This window comes from Hemiscyllium ocellatum, chromosome 1, assembly GCF_020745735.1.
Source record: "Hemiscyllium ocellatum isolate sHemOce1 chromosome 1, sHemOce1.pat.X.cur, whole genome shotgun sequence".
Classification (NCBI taxonomy): Eukaryota; Metazoa; Chordata; class Chondrichthyes; order Orectolobiformes; family Hemiscylliidae; genus Hemiscyllium; species Hemiscyllium ocellatum.
Genome location: NC_083401.1, coordinates 129,719,555 through 129,741,183, shown reverse-complemented (window position 1 = coordinate 129,741,183; position 21,629 = coordinate 129,719,555). Strand labels below are relative to the sequence as shown.

General features: G+C 41.6%; 1 protein-coding gene across 1 annotated transcript in view; it reads right to left on the bottom strand.

Annotated features, from left to right (window-relative positions):
* LOC132816372 (lysosome membrane protein 2-like) overlaps positions 1–15,934 on the bottom strand; it is a 69,789-nt gene extending 53,855 nt beyond the window's left edge. Inside the window, exons 1-2 of the mRNA XM_060825846.1 lie at positions 15,622–15,934; positions 3,617–3,774 (exon numbers count right to left, since the gene is read on the bottom strand). Of these exons, the coding sequence (XP_060681829.1) occupies positions 3,617–3,774; positions 15,622–15,744 (281 nt within the window). The 5' untranslated portion in view covers positions 15,745–15,934. The remainder of the gene's footprint in view (positions 1–3,616; positions 3,775–15,621) is intronic.
* Positions 15,935–21,629: the final 5,695 nt, after the last annotated feature.

Here is a 21,629-nt window from a genome sequence, read left to right as displayed (position 1 = left end):
TGCCCTACCTATTTATGAAGATGACTCTTAAAACACTACTGTTATATTCATCTCTATCACCACCTCTGACAGCACAATCCAAGCATTTACCACATTGTGTGTAAAAAACTTACCACTCACAGCTCCTTTAAACTTGAACTAATGTCCATCAGAAATGGACACGTCCACCCTGGGAACTATCCATTCTATCCACGTCGCTCAGAAGTTTCAAGATTTATCAATTCATTGTGCTTCTAAATGCACAATATTCAGACCTTATTACTTGCCGAATTTAAAAGGAAATATACAAGGGACATTAGAAAAGAGAAGAGAAAGATGTCCAAAGTTGCTTTAGATTTTTGGTGAAGAGTTTAAAAAAAATCTAAAATATCTGTCTTAGCTTTAAAAACGTTTACTGAAGTAGCGTCAACTACTTCACTGGGCAAGACATTCTGTGGCATTACAACCCTCTGGGTAGGCATGATTTGGAGATGCCGGTGTTGGACTGGAGTGTACAAAGTTAAAAATCACACCACACCAAGTTACAGTCCAATAGGTTTAATTGAAAGCACTAGCTTTCGGAGTGCTGCTCCTTCATCAGGAGGCTGTGGAGTTAAGATTGTAATACACAGAATTTAGAGCAAAAGTTTACAGTGTAATGTAACTGAAATTATATATTGAAAAAGACCTGAATTGTTTGTTAATTCTGTCATCTTTTAGAATGACTATGTTGGTTTCAGTTCTTTCACACATAAATTGCAAACTTTTTTTAAAAAGTTACATATTCTAATGAACTTTAACAACAGGGCGGCACGGTGGCACAGTGGTTAGCACTGCCGCCTCACAGCGCCAGAGACCCGGGTTCAATTCCTGCTCAGGCAACTGACCGTGTGGAGTTTGCACATTCTCCCAGTGTCTGCGTGGGTTTCCTCCGGGTGCTCCGGTTTCATCCCACAGTCCAAAAAAATGTGCAGGTTAGGTGAATTGGTCATGCTAAATTGCCCGTAGTGTTAGGTGAAGGGGTAAATGTAGAGGAATGGGTGGGTTGCGCTTCAGGGGTCAGTGTGCATTTGTTGGGCCGAAGGGCCTATTTCCACACTAAGTAATCTAATCTAGGTAATCATCACTTATCTCAAATGAGAATAATGTGAACTGGTCATAGAAATGTACAGCACTGAAACAAATCGTTCAGTCCGACTAGTCCATGCAAACCAGATCACCTAACCTAATCTTGTCCAACCTGCCAGCATTTGGCCTGTCCTATTCATATAACCATCCAGATGACTTTTAAATGCTGTATTTGTGCCAGCCGCCACCATTTCCTCTGGCAGCTCGTTCCATACACACGACACCCGCTGCGTGAAAAAGGTGTCCCTTAGGTCCCTTTCATATCTTTCCCCTCTCACCCTAAACATATGCCCTCTAGCTCTGGACTCCCCCACTGTAGGGAAAAGATCTTGTCTACTTACCCTATCCATGCCCCTCATGATTTTATAAACCTCTGTAAAGTCATCCCTCAGCCTCCGACGCTCCAAGGAAAACAGCCCCAGCCTGTTCAGCCCCTCCCTGTAGCTCAAATCCTCCAACCCTGGCAACATCCTTGTAAATCTTTTCTGAACCCTTTCAAGTTTCACAACATCCTTCTGATAGGAGAGAGACCAGGACTGCACAAAATATTCCAAAAGTGGCCTAACCAATGTCCTGTACAGCTGCAATATGACCTCCCAACTCCTGTACTCAATACTCTGACCAATAAGGGAAAGCAAACAAAACACCTTCTTCCTTATCCTATCTACTTGTGACTCCACTTTCAAGAAGCTATGAACCTGCACTCCAAGGTCTCTTTGTTCAGCAACACTCCCTTGGACCTTCCATTAAGTGTATATGTCCTGCTAAGATTTGCTTTTCCAAAATGTAGCACCTCGCATTTATCTGAATTAAACTCCATCTGCCACTTCTCAGCCCATTGGCCCATCTGATCAAGATCCTGTTGTAATCAGAGGTAACCTTCTTCGCTGTCCACTCCAATTTTGGTGTCATCTGTAAACTTGCTAACTATGCCTCCTATGTTCATATCCAAATCATTTATATAAATGATGATAACTGGTGGGCCCAGCACTGATCCTTGTGCACCCCACTGGTCACAGGCCTCCAGTCTGAAAAGCAACCCTCCACCACCCTCTGCCTTCTACCTTCAAGCCAGTTCTGTTTTGCTGGTTGTTGGTATCGGGTCCTTTGGGTTCACCAGTAGCTGTTTCGTTGTGTTGCGTTCACCAGACAGCACCAACATCATCAGCAAGGACAACATCCTCATGCCTGTAGACCTGTGCCTCACTACCAACCTCACTTTCAAAACAAGACCTACAAACAAATCAATGGAACATCCTGGGATCACCAGTGTTGGGCTTCTTAGCAGAAGCAGTACTGCAGAGACACCAATGAGCAACCTGCCCCACCTACAACCCAAACTTTGGGTTCACTGCATGGACAACACCTTTGCCATCACAAAATGGAACAAATTAGAGGAAATGTAGATCATCATCATCATCATCATCATCTTTACTGGTACACATTTCACAAAAGAGAACAACTAACTCCCCTTCCTAGATGTCACAGTAGAACGAACAGTCAGTGGAGAACTGCAGACCAGTGTCTACAGAAAGCAAAACACCCAGAACAGATACTAAACTACATAAGCAATTGCAACACTCACAAACAGAGCCACATCAGGACATTTAACAGGACCACATCACACTGGAGCACTCAGGAACTATGAGCAGAAGAAAAATACCTATACAGCATATTCAAGAAGGGGGCACCCAAATAAATACTGTCTGCTGATTCTTAAACAATAAAATCAAACAAGTAGGACGTAACACACACCGAAACTCTAGCCACACTACCATAAAAAGACATTGCAGAGATAACTACCAGACTATTCCGACCCTGTGGCATCATGGTAGCCCACAAACCTACCAACACACAAACAGCAGCTCATGAACATGAAGGACCCTATATCAATGATATGAAAAACAATGTCATTTACAAAACACCATGCAAGGACTGTAATAAACACCATATTGGACAGACAGGCAGAAAACTAGTCATCAGGATACACAAACACCAACTAGCCACCAAAAGACATGACCCATTCTCACTAGTACTCTTACATACAGATGAAGAACACCACTTCGACTGGGACAAGAGATACACACGGGAATTCCTAGAGGCGTGGCATTCAAACCAGAGCTCCATCAGTAAACACACAGATTTGGACCCCATTTACCATCCTCAAAAACAAAACCTGAAATGATATCACTCACCTTAAGAGATGAAGACACAAACAGAAAGTGGGACAGAACACCAAGCGCTTCACCGGAGCTTCATTGCTGATGTTACCTCGCACGGTGAGGAAACATGTGAAAACAAACCTGCCAGCTCAGTGGGCAAACTTACAACCCAATCTATATGGTCTAGCAACGGAAGAGACTTCAGCAACAAAATTATCCCTCACTCCATATTTTATTTTGCTTTAAATATAGTGAGAGACTCTCCAAACCTACATAAGTTACAAAATGGTCTAAAAAGCATTTTGAAATAGTTTCAGTTAAACAGATCAGAATTTCATTCGTCATACCTGTAAGTGTAGGGGCCTTTTTCTTCAAGAAAGGGCTTTCCTCCATTTAGTACCTCTTCCGGATTTGTAACATTAAAGAAGTAAAACTGCATGTAAATTGGTGGAGGGGGATTTTTCCAAGTCTCAAAAGCAACTGTATCATTCTTCAGTTGCACTTCCTGCCAAAAGATGCGAACAAAAAGAGAATGACCAAAGTTAGGAGCAGCTAAAGAATTCTTTAAATTGATATGCATTATATCCACATTCTGTTGTGAAAGCAAATCATAGACTTAGTAGTGCTGCACAATTAGATCACAAGTTTGCAACAGGACTTTTAAAAAGTCCCTGGTTAGTACAATGTTCTCTTCACGAAATGAAATATGAACTTCTATCTTCCTCAGTGAAATCCTTGAAAGGACTTCTGGAAATTCAAAGTAGCAGACTCAGAAAGAAAGTGAACCCACCAGTGGGAGGAAGCTTGAATCTTGGTCAAGCATGTAGTAATTGTTTAGTTGTTCAAAATACTGATGGGGCTTAGATTGGGGAAGATTGGTGTGTTCAGCAAGATCATCTTTGAAAATTTAATGAATACACCATGTTAAAACGTTTTATTAAAATAAGATTTCTTCTAATATACACAGTGAATTGACTTGTATGAGCACAAAACCACATTTCTAAGTTTTGTTTACATTGCACAGAATTAGCCAAACAAAGCCACCACAAACTCAATGCTTCTGCACAAGTGTTGAACTGAATTGACTGATATCCACATAATGTTAAAGAGTTAATCAATGCACAATACACAGCAAAGGCTGACCTGGCAAAATCCTGGCTGAAATGCTGAGGATCTAATTCCCTCCCAATCAAACTGTTTGCGTTACACCAGGACTGTACCTTCAACCAAAAATTTGCAGCTGCTCAGGTAGATCGTCTCACTAACGAGTAGATAAGAGTATATATCATCCAGCCAACTTCCAGCTTTCCCCATTCAACAACGCAAAGATCAAAGGTAAAGATGGAATATTTAAGAGGGAAATCTCAAACATCACTGATTTAAAGGTTTCAGATACACTTGGCTTCATACTTCATCTCTGGCCATTGGACAACCATCAGCCCACCGACTGAGGTTCAGAGTGGTGGCATGTGTCGATTTGCTTGAAAGGCACCAAAATTGGTGGTATACTGGATACTGACGGTCATCCAAGATTACAAAGAGATCACGAATGATTGGGTCAATGGGCTGAGGAATGGCAGACAGAGTTTAATTTGTATAAATGTGAGGTATTGCATTTTGATAAAACAAACAAGAGCAGGACTTATACACTTAATGCTTGGACCCTGAGTAACTCACAGCACCAGGGTCCCAGGTTTGATTCCAGCCTCAGGAAACTGTGTGTGGAGTTTGCACTTTCTCCCAGTGTCTGCGTGGGTTTCCTCCAGGTGCTAAAGATGTGCTGGGCAGGTGAATTGGCCACGTTAAATTGTCCACAGTATTAGGTGCGTTAGTCAGAGGGGGGTGGGTTATTCTTCGGAGGGTTGGTGTGGACTTGTTGGGCCAACGGGCCTGTTCCACACTGTAGGGAATCTAACCTAATCTAAGTGTTGCAGAACAGAGACCCCTAGAGGTTCAGACACAATTCTTTTAAATGTGCGTCACCGGTAGACAGGATGGTCAGAAAGGTGTTTAGCACACTTGCATTCATTGCTTAGACCTTTGAGTATAGGAGTTGTGACATTGCACAGAATGTTGGTGAGACCTCTCTGGAGTACTGTGTGCAGTTTTGGTCACCCTGTTATATGAGGGAAGCTATTAAACTGGAGAAGATTCAGAAAAGATTCATTAGGATAGTGCTGGGACTGGAGGATTTGAATGATAAAGAGAGGCTGCGACCTTTTTCCCTTACAGCAGAGGAGATAGAGGGATGACCTAATATAGATTTATAAAATTGAGAGGCGCACAGATTAAATAGCAAAAAAAAAGTATTTTCCCTATTCTGGGGTTCAAAAAAAAATATGCCCCTAGTTAAGGTGAGAAGAAATATTTAAAAAGGACACGAGGGGAAAGTTTTGTTTTAACAGAGGGTGATTTGTGTGTGGAATGGACTGCCAGAGGAAGTGTTGGAAGGATGCAGGTCCAGTTACAACATTTAAGATATCTGGATAAGTATGGGAATAGGAAAGGTTTGGAGGAATACGGGCAAAATGCAGGGAGGTGGGACTAGAGTAGTTTGGGAACATGGTCAGCATGGACTAGTTGACCCTTGCCTGTTTCCATACTGTACAATTCTATGACTCCATCAATTCCATAATTGACAGATTACAGCATCAAGGGGTTCAAGAACAAGAGGTCGGGGGGGAAAGCCATCCAGCAACTGCAGCCATGCTCAGTATGCAATACCGTGATTATCACAAGCTAACCATCACAGACCTAAAACATTACTTTATGAGATCACTATAGGAAGATCCATGAACTATTTTACTTCCACAACAAAGATCAAGTGTGAGGCTACTCATGGACATCTATGTAGCAGCTAATGTAGCCAGTAGATGACAGACATCATTCAATTTGACAAATAACAGACAACGCCCATCTGCAGGAAGACAGACTTGCAATCATATCTCATTGACCTCTAATACTCAATACATCAACCACAATCAACACCACTGATTTCAACTAGAATGAACTTATCAATAAGATTAAAAAGAACAAGGCAGCAGAGCCCAACACGATCACATGTCTCATCTCATCATTAACACAGATCTTAACCTCTGATCAAACTACAAGGTTCATATCAGGAACTTGATAAAGTACTCACTTCTTCCTTAAATACAGCAGCCACAAAATTTAAACACAGAGACAAAGCAAACCTCTTAATCAGCACTGGACTTATTAGTCATATCTCAAACTACAGATGTTCCATCATGAGGACGCTCTTCAACACATTGAGCCACCGTGCTGCCCCAATGGTTAGCACTGTTGCCTCACAGCGCCAGGGACCTGGGTTCGATTCCAGCCTCAGTGATTGTGTGTGGAGTTTGCATATTCTCCCAGTGACTGCGTGGGTTTCTTCTGGGTGCACCAGTTCCCTTCGACAGTCACAAAGATGCGCAGATTAGGTGAATTGGCCATGCTAAATTGCCTGTAGTGTTCAGAGATGTTTAGGTTAGGTGCATTAATGAAGGGTAAATGTACAGTAATAGGAATGGATCTGGGTGGGTTCTGCTTTGGATGGTCTGTGTGGACTTGTTGGGCCAAATGGCCCTTTTCCACACTGGTCGGGATTCTTTGGGAAAGACATGGTGTTGGTACAACAACACCCAAACCATGAATTAACCAGAGGGAAATGATCATCACTGGAACCACCTTGGAAGTTGCTGTCCAAGCCAAGGACATGCACCCTCATTGGTGCAGGTTCAATTCCTCACCCGATATTATGGGGGGAGCACTGCAGGAATGAATAGTTCAAGATAGCCAATCATTAACTGAAGGGCAGCTGGGGAAGTGTAAATGGAGTCTTGGCAACACCATGCCTATTCTGTGACAAAAACATCCTTTGGTACTGGAAACCCTCCAAGATTATACTCAGTAGCTATTCTTCAGAATAGATCAGATGGCAAGTTATTTCATATGAAGAGCACCACAACCTGTTTGGGAGACATGTCCGCTTACAAAACCAAACAAATACGAGCTAGTTTTTTTTTCCAATTGCCTGACCTGGGGAGACAGACTGTATGTAGTCAGGCAGTTGAAAACTGGGATACAGCTTTGGGTTAAAAAAACACACTGATGAAACAAAAAAAAGGGGAGAGGACCAAACAAAACTTGCAAAAAAAAACAAACAAAATTGCAAATTAAATTTGCTACAAAACTGAAATTTCGTCCAGTGTAACAATGGGAATACCTTACGCCCTGTGCATCACACATTTTAAAAGCAAAGAGAATATTTGTGTCTCTGCTGTGTCAGGAAATGGCAGCATGTGGCTTTGAATAGAAATGCCAATTGCAGTCGGGAGGCAAGGCAAGCTCAGTTCCTGCCAATAAAGCAAACTTTATAGTTGAGACATCTCTCACAGAAGTCTCACAGTATATTATCAAGTGTTTGTTGCAAATATATGGGGCTAATCTTCTAGCAAACAAAATGTCCAATCGCCCATCTTCCTGCCTGTCAGAGAAGATGTATTTTGTTATATCATGGGTTTTAATTCCAGAATTTCAAAATTCTAAATAAAATCTTCCTACACACTTGAAACAGCTCATTCGCCTATGTATCCTCCTTTTAGCTATCCATGTTTCCAATTGTACACAAAGTGGTTAGCACTGCTGCCTCACAGCATCAGGGACCCAGGTTTGATTCCACCCTCGGGCAACTGTCTGTGTGGAGTTTGCACGTTCTCCCCGTGTCTGCATGGGTTTCCTCCGGGTGCTCAGGTTCCTTCCCACAGTCCAAAGATATGCAGGTTAGGTGAATTGGTCATAGTAAATTGTCCCATAGTGTTAGGTGCATTAGTCAGAGGGAAATGGGTCTGGCTGGGTTATTCTTCGGAGGATAGGTGTGGATGTGTTGGGTCGAAAGGCCTGTTTCCACACTGTAGGGAATCTAATCTAATCTAAAAATTTCACAACACCTCCACTTTATACACCAAAGTAATGGGCTTAATGCAAATACAAGGCTCCAACACCCCCTCAATACTGGAGTTTTAAATACAAAGGAAAAGTGGATACACTTCCAATCATAAGATGGACAAAAACCAACTTGTAGGTCAATAAGTTTACATCTAGACAATTCTGACACGGGATCATCAACAGCACGTACTGCATACCCTGTTGAGTAATTTCTGGTTTACTTACAATTTCCAGCGCCCACGGTTGTATTGTTTTAAGAAAACAAAGAGAACACTTAGTTCATGAGCAGAGATCACAACTCTTCAACACGTGGATTGATAGAAGGATTGAAACAACGAGCATTTGTTTGGCATGAGGAGCGCCTACTCTTTTAAAATTTTTAAATTCTGTCACTAATACCTATCAGCAAAATGTACACAAAAATCAAATACCTCAAATTACCAAACCTTGGAAAGGGCATGATTTCCGTGAAGGAATCAATTTCACATTCATTAGGTAGCAAATTGCCAAAAAAATGTGTTTTGTCTCTTCCAAAACCACTAATGTGCACGTATCCACACACTTCATTCGCCAAATCCACAATAGCCTTTCTGAACTGGACAACAGCACACTGATTCACAAACACATTTAAATAGCACTACTTCATCAGCCGTTTAAACTGCGAAGACTATTTCAATCTGACACATGCTACAATGGCTTAAGGCAGTGTATTTTGTCCTGCTTTATTTTGAAGAGAGGTATTTAAGATACAGGTGATGCACTGTCTATTCGAAGCCAATAAACTAAACAGGTTGAGAGGCCTTGCGTTTTTTTTAAAAAGGTTGTACAATGGAAGCAGCATGAATGGGTCAATTCAGGATCTAACAGAACAATTTAGTTTCAGTTTAGCTTTCAGCAATTATTGGGGTTTTGAAGTTGGCTGTGGAAGCTGTTACATCTCTATTAGCCACAGCAAAAAGCTAGAGTTCTCTGTGCAGCCAGAATTGCATATGAAACTATTTTACTGAATTTGCATTTACCAAGGATGTTTTTATGGGGTGTTACTACATTGAAATAGCTGTTTAGTAGTTAAATAATCTGCTGTTCTGTTAACTCTTCCCAATTGTTCTTTCTTTTGTTTGTATTTTAACTGGGGGTAAAACTAAGTGTGCTTTGCTTAAAGCAGTGTAGTGAGACCTATTGAATTAGATCTGGAACATAGCATGTTTCAGTTGCTTTTAAATAAAAGTTAGGGTCCAAGCTATCTCTAACACATCTACAGGATGAGGGTTGTTCTGGTCCATAGCACTGTTATTTAATGACCAAATGTATGATGGGCCCTCATTTCTACCATTTCCACATTAAATTCTGACAAAAAAAAATGAAGATAAGGACACAGGAAATAGCAAAAGAACAAAAACAATAATGGAAACAAAGGAAGAATACTGACAGAAATCCAAGTTGTGAGAAACGGCTTCAAGAGTTACTAAAAACAACCTTACGACCCAATTGCCTGTGCCCAGTAGAATTGGAACATGCTGTCTCTTCTCACGGTGTTGAGTTTGGTCGGAATAACCCAAAGTTGAAGGCTGAGACTAAAATGGGTATCAAGCAATCAAGTTTACAGTTGCACAAGCAGACAAGAGCAGAGAAAATGGCACAGCAATTCCCTAACTTGATGTGGGTTTGCTAGTATCGAGGATTCAGCACTGTGACTAACTAATTAAGTGTACTCGGTGGAAGCAGTACATCTATGTATTTGTCATACCTATCAGATGAATTTTAGGCCTGGACAGTGGATATTTCTCCACCACCCCTCACCCCTCCCCCATCCTCAGGGCAATGGTAAAGGCCCCAACATTCCATGCCAACAAACTCCATATTTGGCAAATCAACAAGTGCCATTTCACAACCTCAAAGTGATGCCATGAATCAGACAGATTACTTCTTCCCAGTAATATTTTGTATGCACTAATCCCTTCTTAATATCCCAGTCATTTTCACCATCGCTGCCATCACCAGCTCATCTTCCCCAGGCACTTTGCTGTGTAAGCCCTAGGAATGACAACTGTACTTTCTCATTCACCTCCACATTGTCAAAGTGAAATGGGTGCTAGTGAAGTAGGCTCAATCCACTCTTCCGTCCTCAGAGTCCTCAGCCATTAAAACTGCTCCAATTTATCAGATTTTAATATTTCCTATTCTACTTACCAATCAATCTTCAGCAAAACTCATATCTTACATGCATTTTTAAGTCCTCATTATACCTTCATTCATTCCTGTACACATTACTTCTACTTTGCCTATTTCCTGAACCTCAATAATAACATTTTATAGATATTTCTTTCTGCATTCGCCACCCCATTCCCTTCCTCTCTATTTCTTCCCTCTTATCATAGATATTGTTAATTACTAAATCCTACAGTACTGAGGAGAGGACTGTAGTTGAAATAATCAATGTCTCGTGTTTTCTCCACAGATGATCCCCCGGTTCTAACATCCTCAGATTTGGTTTGATTTCTAACATCTGCAGTATTTTACTTACAAATCACATTTAGAATAATCCTTTCCTGTCACTGGAAGCATTGCAAAACAAGCATTGATAAAACAAAATAAAAGCGTGTTCTTCAGAGCAAGTAATTATCTGCAAATTTGGCATCATATCCAACACAAAAACCATCAGATTAAATCAAAATACGATCAAACTAAAACAGGTTTGCTCCCATGATGCTTTTCAAATTTAATATCTAATTAAGAGAAAGGAACTTAGAGATTGGATAAATTGTTATCAGAGATGGAAAATCACACTACTGAAGTACTTAAAATACATATTATGTTCTGAAGGAACTTTTATCTTCAAACATTTTCAAGATCCAATGAAAAATTAAGAAAGTGATCCAATCAAGATAAACTAAAAAAGATAGATTAACTTGGCAATTTTGATAAATTACTCCCTCTGCAAGAGATCAAATTCTAAACTTGTGTTGATAATAAACTAAACTATTAATGCTGAATAGATATTACAAAACAGCTTGGGCAGCTGTAAATACAGTTTACTTGTTGATCTCAATAAAAATTCTCACAATGGATGATTAATCCTGGCTCAAGGAACAGGAACAGCTCGTCAGAGAGCGCACATGGAACAGAATCATTAAATTAATACTGTATAATATCTTGAGAGCTGATTACCTAACACATTACATCATGATTCAGTTTGAAGTTATATGATGGCTCACTTTGGAATAAAGTTTCACATGAATAAACATCATCTTCCAAATTTGAGATGAGAAAAACATCAGAGTCACTTTGAACAGTGCTACTTCCTGCAACTTGGTATTCCCCAAATAGACTTCCAACAGCATTAAATCATTTCAAAGTATTTGGTATCTTGAACACCAGGTGTCTTGTAGCATCTCACCCAGGTGAGATGTTATACACATCCAGTCTTTAATGAAAAGCATTGGTAGGTTAGTCAATCATGGGAGACATGATTACTGAACCCAATTATTTTCCTTAGACTGATAATCATTGATCAGATGTGTATGACTGGCTATGATTAGAAACCAAAACTTACTTCAACTTACTTCCCCAGGACAATTGCAGTGACACTATTGTTGTCCCTACACAAATTTGAGGATTACGTGACTTCTATAGCTCTAACTCCTTAGGTGAGATCTTGCTATGCAACCATGAACCCAGCTGAGTTTCCTTATTTTCACACTGTAAAAGAAAATCCTTTCAAGACTAGTTATTGTACTTACCCAAGTAGTTTAAGCTTTTATTAGAGATAATCAGCCAAACAAAAACGTTCCAGTGAAACAGCTTAATTTGGAGACTGAATTAAACCATAAATCAACTTTAAAGCAGGCAATTTTAATTACTTTGCTGCTTTTGCTTGTCAAACTGAGTCCCGTTTGCTGTAAAGATTAGCTTCAGAGGTTTGCTGAGCGTGGTGTGTAACATGACACGATGTGCAGTATCAAACATGCTTCTTCCAAGACATGTTCCTTCACAAGCAGAGGTAGCTACTGCAACTTCTTAAAATTATGTTTCACACACCTAAATGATATTAAACATGTGATCACATCACTTGACAAAAAAAGGGTAATGACAAATAGCTCAGATAAATTCCACAAGTTTATAATCCTATTTAATGAGATAACTGGCATACAACAAAAACGCAATCTCATAACTGTCTGCGTGGAGTTTGCACATTCTCCCCATGTCTGCGTGGGTTTCCTCCCACAGTCCAAAGATGTGTACGTCAGGTGAATTGGCCATGATAAATTGTCCATAGTGTTAGGTGCATTAGTCAGAGGGGAATAGGTTTGGGTGGGTTGCTCTTCGGAGGGTCGGTGTGGACTGGTTGGGCCGGAGGGCCTGTTTCCACACCGTAGGGAATCTAATTTTTAAAAAAACTTACAATGAAATTATAGTGTAGTAACAGGCTCTGACCTACCTGTTCCATGCTAACATTTTACGCTCCACACAAGCTTACTTCTACTCTATTTGATCTGAAACCATCAACATATCTTCCTATTCCTTTCTCCCTCAAGTACTTAAGCAGATTATTGTTAAATATTTTCTTCTTCAGCTTCTAGATGTGATGATAGGTTTGCACCCACTAAACACTCTGGACAAGTATGAGTTTCTGCTAAAGTTCTCACTGGATTTATTAATGACTGTTTAAATACAGTAAAGTGCACTTTTCTGGTCTCAAAAACTCTTCTGCTCATGTCCTAATTTGCACCAAATGCCATTCATCCAACACTTCTATATTGGCTCCTGGTTAAGTAACACAATGACTTTAAAAATTCTTAAATTTTATAAATCTTTCCTTGACCTTTCTTGCCCGTCATGCCCAAGCTCTTCCCCTATCACAAGCCTCAGACACATCCCAGCCTCACTTTTTCTGGTCTTTAGCATTGCCAGTTTTAATCACTTCATTATTAAAAACATTTTGACAACTAAAGACTTGCCTTGGTTTACCTATCAGTGACTTTCCTCCTCAAAGATACTCCTCAACATCTCTCTCTGGCCAAGACTTCAGTCATGTGCCCTAACATTTCCATGATTCAGTGATAATTCTGTTTAGTGACACTTCTCAGCAGCATCTTAAGATATTTCCTTATATTTAGGAATTCAACATGAATGCAAGTGTTGTGATGTCATTTAGCTTTAGAGCCTATTTTAAACCACAAAATATTACCTTATAATCGCATTTCTAGAATTTTGGGAAACTAAGAGTCTCATCTTTAGATGCTCAGAAGCTGCTGCCACTATGCGTGAATACTTTGCACCTCCTCTTCAGTACAAAAAATGACATTTCCTCTGATCACCAATAATCAAACTATTCTGACTTACGTCAGGCAGATTCCAGCGTTCCCACGTAGACTACATTTCAAACCAAAAGTACCGAGAATAATTCAATCAAGAGAAATGAGTCTCAACTTCACAATTGTGACATATCCTTGCCTGACAAAATTCTAATCTAATTTCTGAAATTTTCAACTAATTTCACCTCAACAGTTTTATGGCAAGCAAATTAAGTTCCATTTTGGCATACCATCACCATCAAGGATAATTAGGAATGGGCAAAAATGTTGACTTTGGCAGTGGCACTCAGCTCACTCAATTCAATATAAAAATCACTATCCATTAGCAATTCCTGACATTGTGCCTAAATGACACACAGTAAGTTTTGGAAATGCCCACAGCACAATTTCTTGCCATGTACCCCACCAATACCTTAAAGAGTTTTATTGAAAAGTCCCTTTTATCAAAATCCATCAGTGCAGAAAATTATTTAAAAAGTAAAAACAGCGGTAAAGAAAATTTAAGAGAATATATATTGCTTAAAATATACTTAAGTAGAGGATTTAGAATTAACATTAAGTACACATAGTGCACAACAGCTCAGCAGTTAGTATTGCTGCCTCATAGCACCAGGGATCTAGGCTCAATTCCATACTCAGGTGGCTGTGTGTGGAGCCACCACAATCTCCCAGTGTTTGCATGGGTTTCCTCCCACAGTATAAAATTGTGCAAGCTAGGTGAATTGGCTAGGCTATATTGCCCATAGTGTCCAGGGATGTGCAGGCTAGGTGGATTAATCATGGGAAATGTAGAATTACAGGGGTAGGGTAAGTGAGGTTACAGGAATAGGGTTGGTGGATGGGTCCAGGTGGAATGCTCTTTTAAGGTTGTAGACTCGATGCGCCAAATGAGCTGCTTCCACACTGTAGGGATTTTATGACGATCTATGATTAAACATCTATACAACAAAAAGGATACAATTAGCAAAACAGCAATATTTGTCCACAAAAAAATGTAACCTTTGAGAGCCAAGTGCTGAGATACCTGAAGGATATAGATGTATGTAGGAAGCCCACAAACCAGCCATGATTTCATTGAACTGAAGTATGGAGGGGCTGAAATGCCTACTCCTGCTGCTATTTTTATTAAAACAGAGCTCTTTACATTAAAAGAGGGAGAGAGTGTTGTATGCGATTACCTGCAAAAGGTCATTTGAAGTCATAAAATCTTAGTTATTCTTTCCTAGGTTCTCTCCTCTGCATCCAAAGGATTTAAAAATCTCCTTTAACAGCATGTCTGCTAATTAACTCAACTGGATGCTCGCATGCCACAATATCAAATCGTACAGAGAGAAACAATTTTGGCAAAAACAAAATTTGTACACTTCCATCTTCCTCCCACTTCAAATTTGGTAGCTGCTTTTAGCTGTATTCAAACACCTATCCTTCTCTTCCTATATTCCCCTCATTCAAACTTTCTTCATCAATATCCCCGCCCCCAACTCCTTTCTCACGTTTTCTTACTAAAACGCTGCATATTCACCTAACATTTTCGGGCTCTTGACAAATGAACTATGAATATGGACTGCTGTGCAGAAGTCATGTGTCATCCTCAATCATGACTCAACACTCCAGTATGTTCCAATTACGCAAACCTTGCAAGCTGCACTTATTCCCCCATGTACAAGAATCGGGGAATTGAGGTATTTGGGCCACCTAACTAAATTACACGCTGTTTTTCAACACTAAGGATCTACAGTTTCAGGGCTTTGTCACCAACTCTGCAAATGCTTTCAATTCCAGACTTTTTGTGCAACATGTTTAATTGGTAACAAACAACAGCAATGTTTATGTGACGGCTTTTATTTAAGCTTGGAACAAAGCCAAAAGTATCCTTGTACACAACATTGAGTAGTTCATTGATGTGGCGGCCCCTATTGTGAATTTCTTCGCCTCAATATCAACCAAAAACAACTGCTGTTACATCACCAGGGACATCCAAAACATGAAACAGGTGAAAAGGAGGATAAGCAAAACAGAATGCATTCGAAGACTCTTTCCACCCCAGATGCAACACAATTAACTTGAACACAAACGCCAGGCCTTACCTTTTTAACGTAGTTATCGACAATATCAACGAAGACGTTAGTAACTAGGAGTGCAATGCTCGCTATTAAGAGAATAATACAAAGAATGCCGATTGTGTAAGTGACTGCAGGCCGCACCCCCATTGTAGAGCCCCAGCAGCAGCAGCAGACTGAGTGACAAGCAGCTGGTGCAGCAGCAGATCACTGAGTGACAAGCAGCTGAGAGCGATCCCCGGAACCTGCGCGCTCACAGGGAATACGCATGCGCAGTTACGCTTTTCCCCCAGGGCAGGGCAAAGCTGCAGCTCCTGCGGGAAAGCTGCCTCTGAAAGGGAAGCCCATACTGGTTTCAGGAACAGGCAGTCCAACCTCCTTTCACAAATGCGTCGACTGATGGGCGGTGCGTTTGCAACACTTTGAGTTTTCACTTCGGATCTGTATCGTTCGCGCTATTTTTCTTTTAAAAGTCACAGATCCGAAGATGCCAAGCCTCTGTATTTCAGTCTTCCCCTGGACTATGACCCCATCATGGAACATCAGACCATTGAGTCTCCTACAGTCACTGACCTCATTTCATCTGGCTATCTGCCCACCACTGCTTCCAAGCTGATAGTCCACCAGCTTTGTACAGGTCGACTCTACCCCCTTGCAAAAATCCACAATGGGCAGACCCATTGTTTTTGCATGCTCCTGTACCATAAAACTAATCTCCTCCTACCTTGACTCAGTCTTTTCTCCCCAATCCAGTCCCTGCCCACGTACATCTGCAATTCCTCTGATGTTTTGCACCAGTTTCGGAATATCCAGTTTGCAGGCTCCAGCTGCCTACTCAGGAAAAAAATCCCTTTACACGTCCATCTCCCACCAGGATAGTCTCAGGCTTTCCACATCTTTCTGGAGCAAAGGCCTGAACCGTACCTACCCACCACCACTCTCCTCTGGCTGGCTGAGTTCAACAACTTTTTAAACTCCTCTCATTTTCTTTAGGTCAGGGGTTGGCCATTGGTATTCGCATGGGTCCCAGTTATGACTATATCTTCATGGGATACATGGAACATTTCACATCTTATTCTGGCCTCTAGCCACAATTCTTTCTCCGATATATCAATGATCTAATCGGTACTCCTTGCCTCTTTTGTCTCAAATTGGAAAAGTTCACTGATTTTGCTTCTAATTCCATCCCACTTTCACTTGGTCTATCTCTGACTTCTCTCTCCACTTGCTCGACGTTTCTGTTTCCATTTCTGGGGATAGACTTGCCACATATCCACTATAAACCAACTGGCTCCCACAGCTACCTGAACTATACATCCGAGCACCCTGCTTCCTGTAAAGCCTCCATTCCATTCTCCCTGTTCCTCCCTCTCTTTCGCATATGTTCCAATGAGTCGAGAGTGTGGTGCTGGAAAAGCATAGCAGGTCAGGCAGCATCCAAGGAGCAGGCAAATCAACATTTCGGGCAATAGGGTTTTTGCCTGAAACGTCGATTTTTCTGCTCCTCAGATGCTGCCTGACTTGTGCTTTTCTAGCACCACACTCTCAACTCTAATCTTCAGCATCTGCAGTCCTCACTTTTGCCTATGCTCCAATGAGGCCAATTTTAAGAAGGGAGCCTCCAAAATGTCCACCTTCTTCCTCAACCTGAGGATTCTCCAACTCTGTTGTCAACAGGGCCCTCAACCAGGTCAGACCCATCTCCTGCCCTAACCCCCCTCTCTCTTCCCACAACAGTGCAAGGGCTCCCCTGTCCTTACCTACCATTGCGCTAACATCCACATCCAGAAGATCATCAGCCACCAGTTGTACCATTTCCAGCAAGATGCCATCAGCAGAGACATACTCCCTTCCCCTCCCTTGTCCACCTTCCGCAGGGACCATTCCCTTTGGGACACCCTGGTCCACTCTTACTTCATTCCCAACACCACACCCACCTACCCAATATTCCCCTAACACAGCCTCATGGCACCTTCCCCTGTAACATGCACTTCACACAATCCATTCTCCTGCATTCACTGTTCACAATGTGGTCTCCATTGGGGAAATGAGGAGACTGGGTGACCACTTCGCAGAACATCTACGTTCTTCCCACAGAAATGACCCCGAGCTTCCAGTTGCCTGCTACTTTAACACACCACTCCTGTTCTCTGGCCAGCAGCTCTGTCTCAGGCTTGCTGCAGTGCTCCAGCGAAGCTCAGCGCAAGTTGGAAGAATATCACCTCATTTTCTGGTTGAGGACTCTGCAGTCCTCTGGCCTCAATATCAATTTCAATAACTTTAGGGCCTAAACTCTCCCACGTCACAGCTTCCTACCCCACATACCAAGCCCTGTTTCCTGCCATTACACACTACCTATTATTAGTCACTAACAGTTTCTATTAATAACTATTTACCCTCCTCGCCAGATCATTATCATCTCCCTTGTCTGTCCAACTGTTTTCTCTGTTTGGGCTCTATCCCCACCTATCGATTACGCCTCACCACCCTCCCCATATCAATTGCGTATAAGCTGACATTTTCCTAGCTACCATCAGATCTGAGGATGACAATACCTGAAAAGTTCACTTTGATTTCTGTTCACAGATGCTGCCAGACCTGCTGAGCTTTTCCAGCAACTTCTCTTTTTGTTTCTGATTTACAGCATCTGCAGTTCTTTCCATCTTTACTCTCTGTTTCAATATTTACTTGAGAAGAAATCAAATCAGATTTGTCTCGCAATTGCGAATCCAGGAGGATTGTCCCGGAGATTCCAGGAATTAAAAATTAATCTCCCGGACTTGATTGTGAGCAGCCCAAAATATGTTATTTATAGGGATGTTTGGAAAGATTTTATCATTGTCCTTGTGTAGCTTCATTTAGTGCTTGGTTATACAGATTTTGGGAATTGGATATGGGATTGTTTGTTGAGGAGAGAAATGTTTTGACGAAGGCTAGGCCACCAGATTAGATACTTTCAATTTGTTCCTTCTCCAATCTGGCAGGAATGGAGCAAGACTTGGAGGAATAAGATTTGGAGGTTGAGGAATCCCAGCATCTGGGCTCATCAAGACAACTGAATAGAGGGTGCTGCATCCTGGACAACATATCCGACACATACGGGAATTGAGCCATGGTCTTGGACCTTTCTGAGATTCAATGGCAGAAGGGGTTGCCCTTCAGATGGATCACCGCAATTTCTTGCAATAGAACTTGTTGCCTGTGAGACCAGTTGAGATAAATATGCCCTACCAATGGTCCTCAAAGTCATGTCTACTTTGAATTTTGCTCTTCTGGGTACTTTAAGTTAGCTACAGTTAGCTTCAGTTAGCTTATTAATCACTTCTGCCAGTTTGCAGTTCACAGCTGTAGTAGGTAGATAACCAATGTCCTCTGTGCCAAATGAAATGGATCATGATCCCCATTGGCTCCAACATTCAATAGAAAAGATACGCTGTTCTGGAGCCTGTGTGATACTGGTGTCCATTGAGCACCATAATAAAAGCTCATTTTAGCAATAGTTTTAAATTTGTGGACTGTCAAGGTCAGAAGTATGCTTCAAAACCATTTCCCCAGATCAGATGTCATACATCAACATGATCAGCAGAGTATTGTTCCACTTTGTCTTGAAGAAGGATGGTAAAGACAAGCCAGGAACCTATAGACCAGTGAGCCTGACCTCGGTGGTGGGCAACTTGTTGGAGGGAATCCAAAGGAACAGGAAGTACATGTATTTGGAAACGCAAGGACTGATTAGGGATAGTCAATGTGGCTTTGTTTGTGGGAAATCATGTCTAACAAACTTGATTGAGTTTTTTGAAGAAGTAACAAAGAGGATTGATAAGGGAGAGCGGTAGATGTGATCTATATGGACTTCAGTAAGGCGTTCAACAAGGTTCCCCATGGGAGACTGGTTTGCAAGGTTAGATCTCATGGAATACAGGGAGAATTAGCCATTTGGATAAAGAACTGGCTCAAAGGTAGAAAACAGAAGGTGATGGTGGAGGGTTGTTTTTCAGACTGGAGGCCTGTGACCAGTGGAGTGCCACAAGGATCGGTGCTGGGTCCTCTACTTTTTGTCATTTACATAAATGATTTGGATGCGAGCATAAGAGGTACAGTTCGTAAGTTTGCAGATGACACCAAAATTAGAGGTGTAGTGGACAGTGAAGAAGGTTACGTCTGATTACAACAGGATCTTGATCAGATGGGCCAATGGGCTGAGAGGAAGTAGATGGAGTTTAATTTAGATAAATGTGAGGTGCTGCATTTTGTGAAAGCAAATCTTAGCAGGACTTATACCGTTAATGGTAAGGTCCTAGGGAGTGTTGCTGAACAAAGAGACCTTGAAGTGCAGGTTCATAGCTCCTTGAAAGTAGAGTTGCAGGTAGATAGGATAGTGAAGAAGGCATTTGGTATGCTTTCCTTTATTGGTCAGAGTATTGAATACAGGAGTCAGGAGGTTAGGTTGCGGCTGAACAGGACATTGGTTAGACCACTGTTGGAATATTGTGTGCAATTCTGATCTCCTTCCTGTTGGAAAGATGTTGTGAAACTTGAAAGGGTTCAGAAAAGATTTACAAGGATGTTGCCAGGGTTGGAGAATTTGTGCTATAGGGAGAGGTTGAACAGGCTGGGGCTGTTTTCCCTGGAGCGTCGGAGGCTGAAGGGTGACCTTACAGAGGTTCATAAAATCATGAGGGGCATGGATAGGTTAAATAGACAAAGTCTTTTCCCTGGGGTGGGGGAATCCAGAACTAGAGGGCGTAGGTTTAGGATGGGAGCGAAAAAATACAAAAGAGAGGGTGGTGCGTGTATGGAATGAACTGCCAGAGGAAGTTGTGGAGGCTGGTACAATTGCAATGTATAAAAGGCATTTGGATGGGTATATGAATGGGAAGGGTTTGGAGGGAAATGGGCCGGGTGCTGGCAGGTGGAACTAGGTTGCGTTAGGATATCTAGTCAACGTGGACAAGTTGGAGCAAGGGGTCTGTTTCCATGCTGTACATCTCTATGACTCTATAAGAGGAACCACCATCAAACGATGAAAACCTATGAGAAAGAAGAAGTCACTGAGCGAAAAGGGCACTCTGCACAATTAGCATATTGTTGCAACAGATGTAAAAGGCCACACATTTAGCAGTGAGTCCCTTGTGATTCTTATATCCCTGCCCTGAGAACGTAGGCAGAGCCCACCTGCATATCAATTCTTGTCAAATGCTTCATTTTGCCTCGAACATTTAAAACATGCTATACTTCCTATAAATAAGACATTCCGACAGTGTCTTTCCTGATGAAGGGCTCATGCCCTAAGCATCGACTCTCCTGCTCCTCGGATGCTGCTGACCAGCTGTGCTTTTCCAGTGCCGCACTTCTCAATTCTGACAATTTTGACTCAGAAGTAACTCTGAAACTCTGTTGAAGGCCAAGGTGGCTGAATATGATCGAGTTGGTTCATTTAATGTCAAAAATAATGAATGTCTTTTATTTCTCTCATCCAGATGTAGTGTTTCTCTTTAGAGAATGTTTCCTAACTCCTGTGAGGTTCTCCTTAGTGAGCTGAGCAAAGCTCGTATAAGCTGGGATCGTCTTGGTGTTCCTGAGTGCTCAAGCCCATTTGGATCCGATTTCAGGTTACTGCAACTCAGTTGCTGCCAGTGTGGTCTGTCCTAGCTGGCGTGTTGGCACTGTGGCAGATATTAGTTGTTCAGGTACGCTGACATTTTGTTCCCATTTCACTACTGCCTCCCTTCAGATTTGGGTCTCTTCCACTGATCTGTCTAAATGAAGACAGCAGAAGATGCCAGGATCAAGGATATCTCAGAGAGGGTGCAGAATGTTCTCAAAGGGGAGAGGGACTACCAGGAGGTCATTGTAAACATTTGAACTGATGACATAGGAAGGGAAAAGGATAAGATTCTGAAGGGAGAATATAGAAAGTTAGGCAGGAATTTAAAAAGGTGATCCTCAAGGGCAGTGATATCTGGATTACTTCCGTGCTATGAGCTGGTGAGGGTAGGAATAGGAGGATAGAGCAGCTGAATGCATAGCCAAGG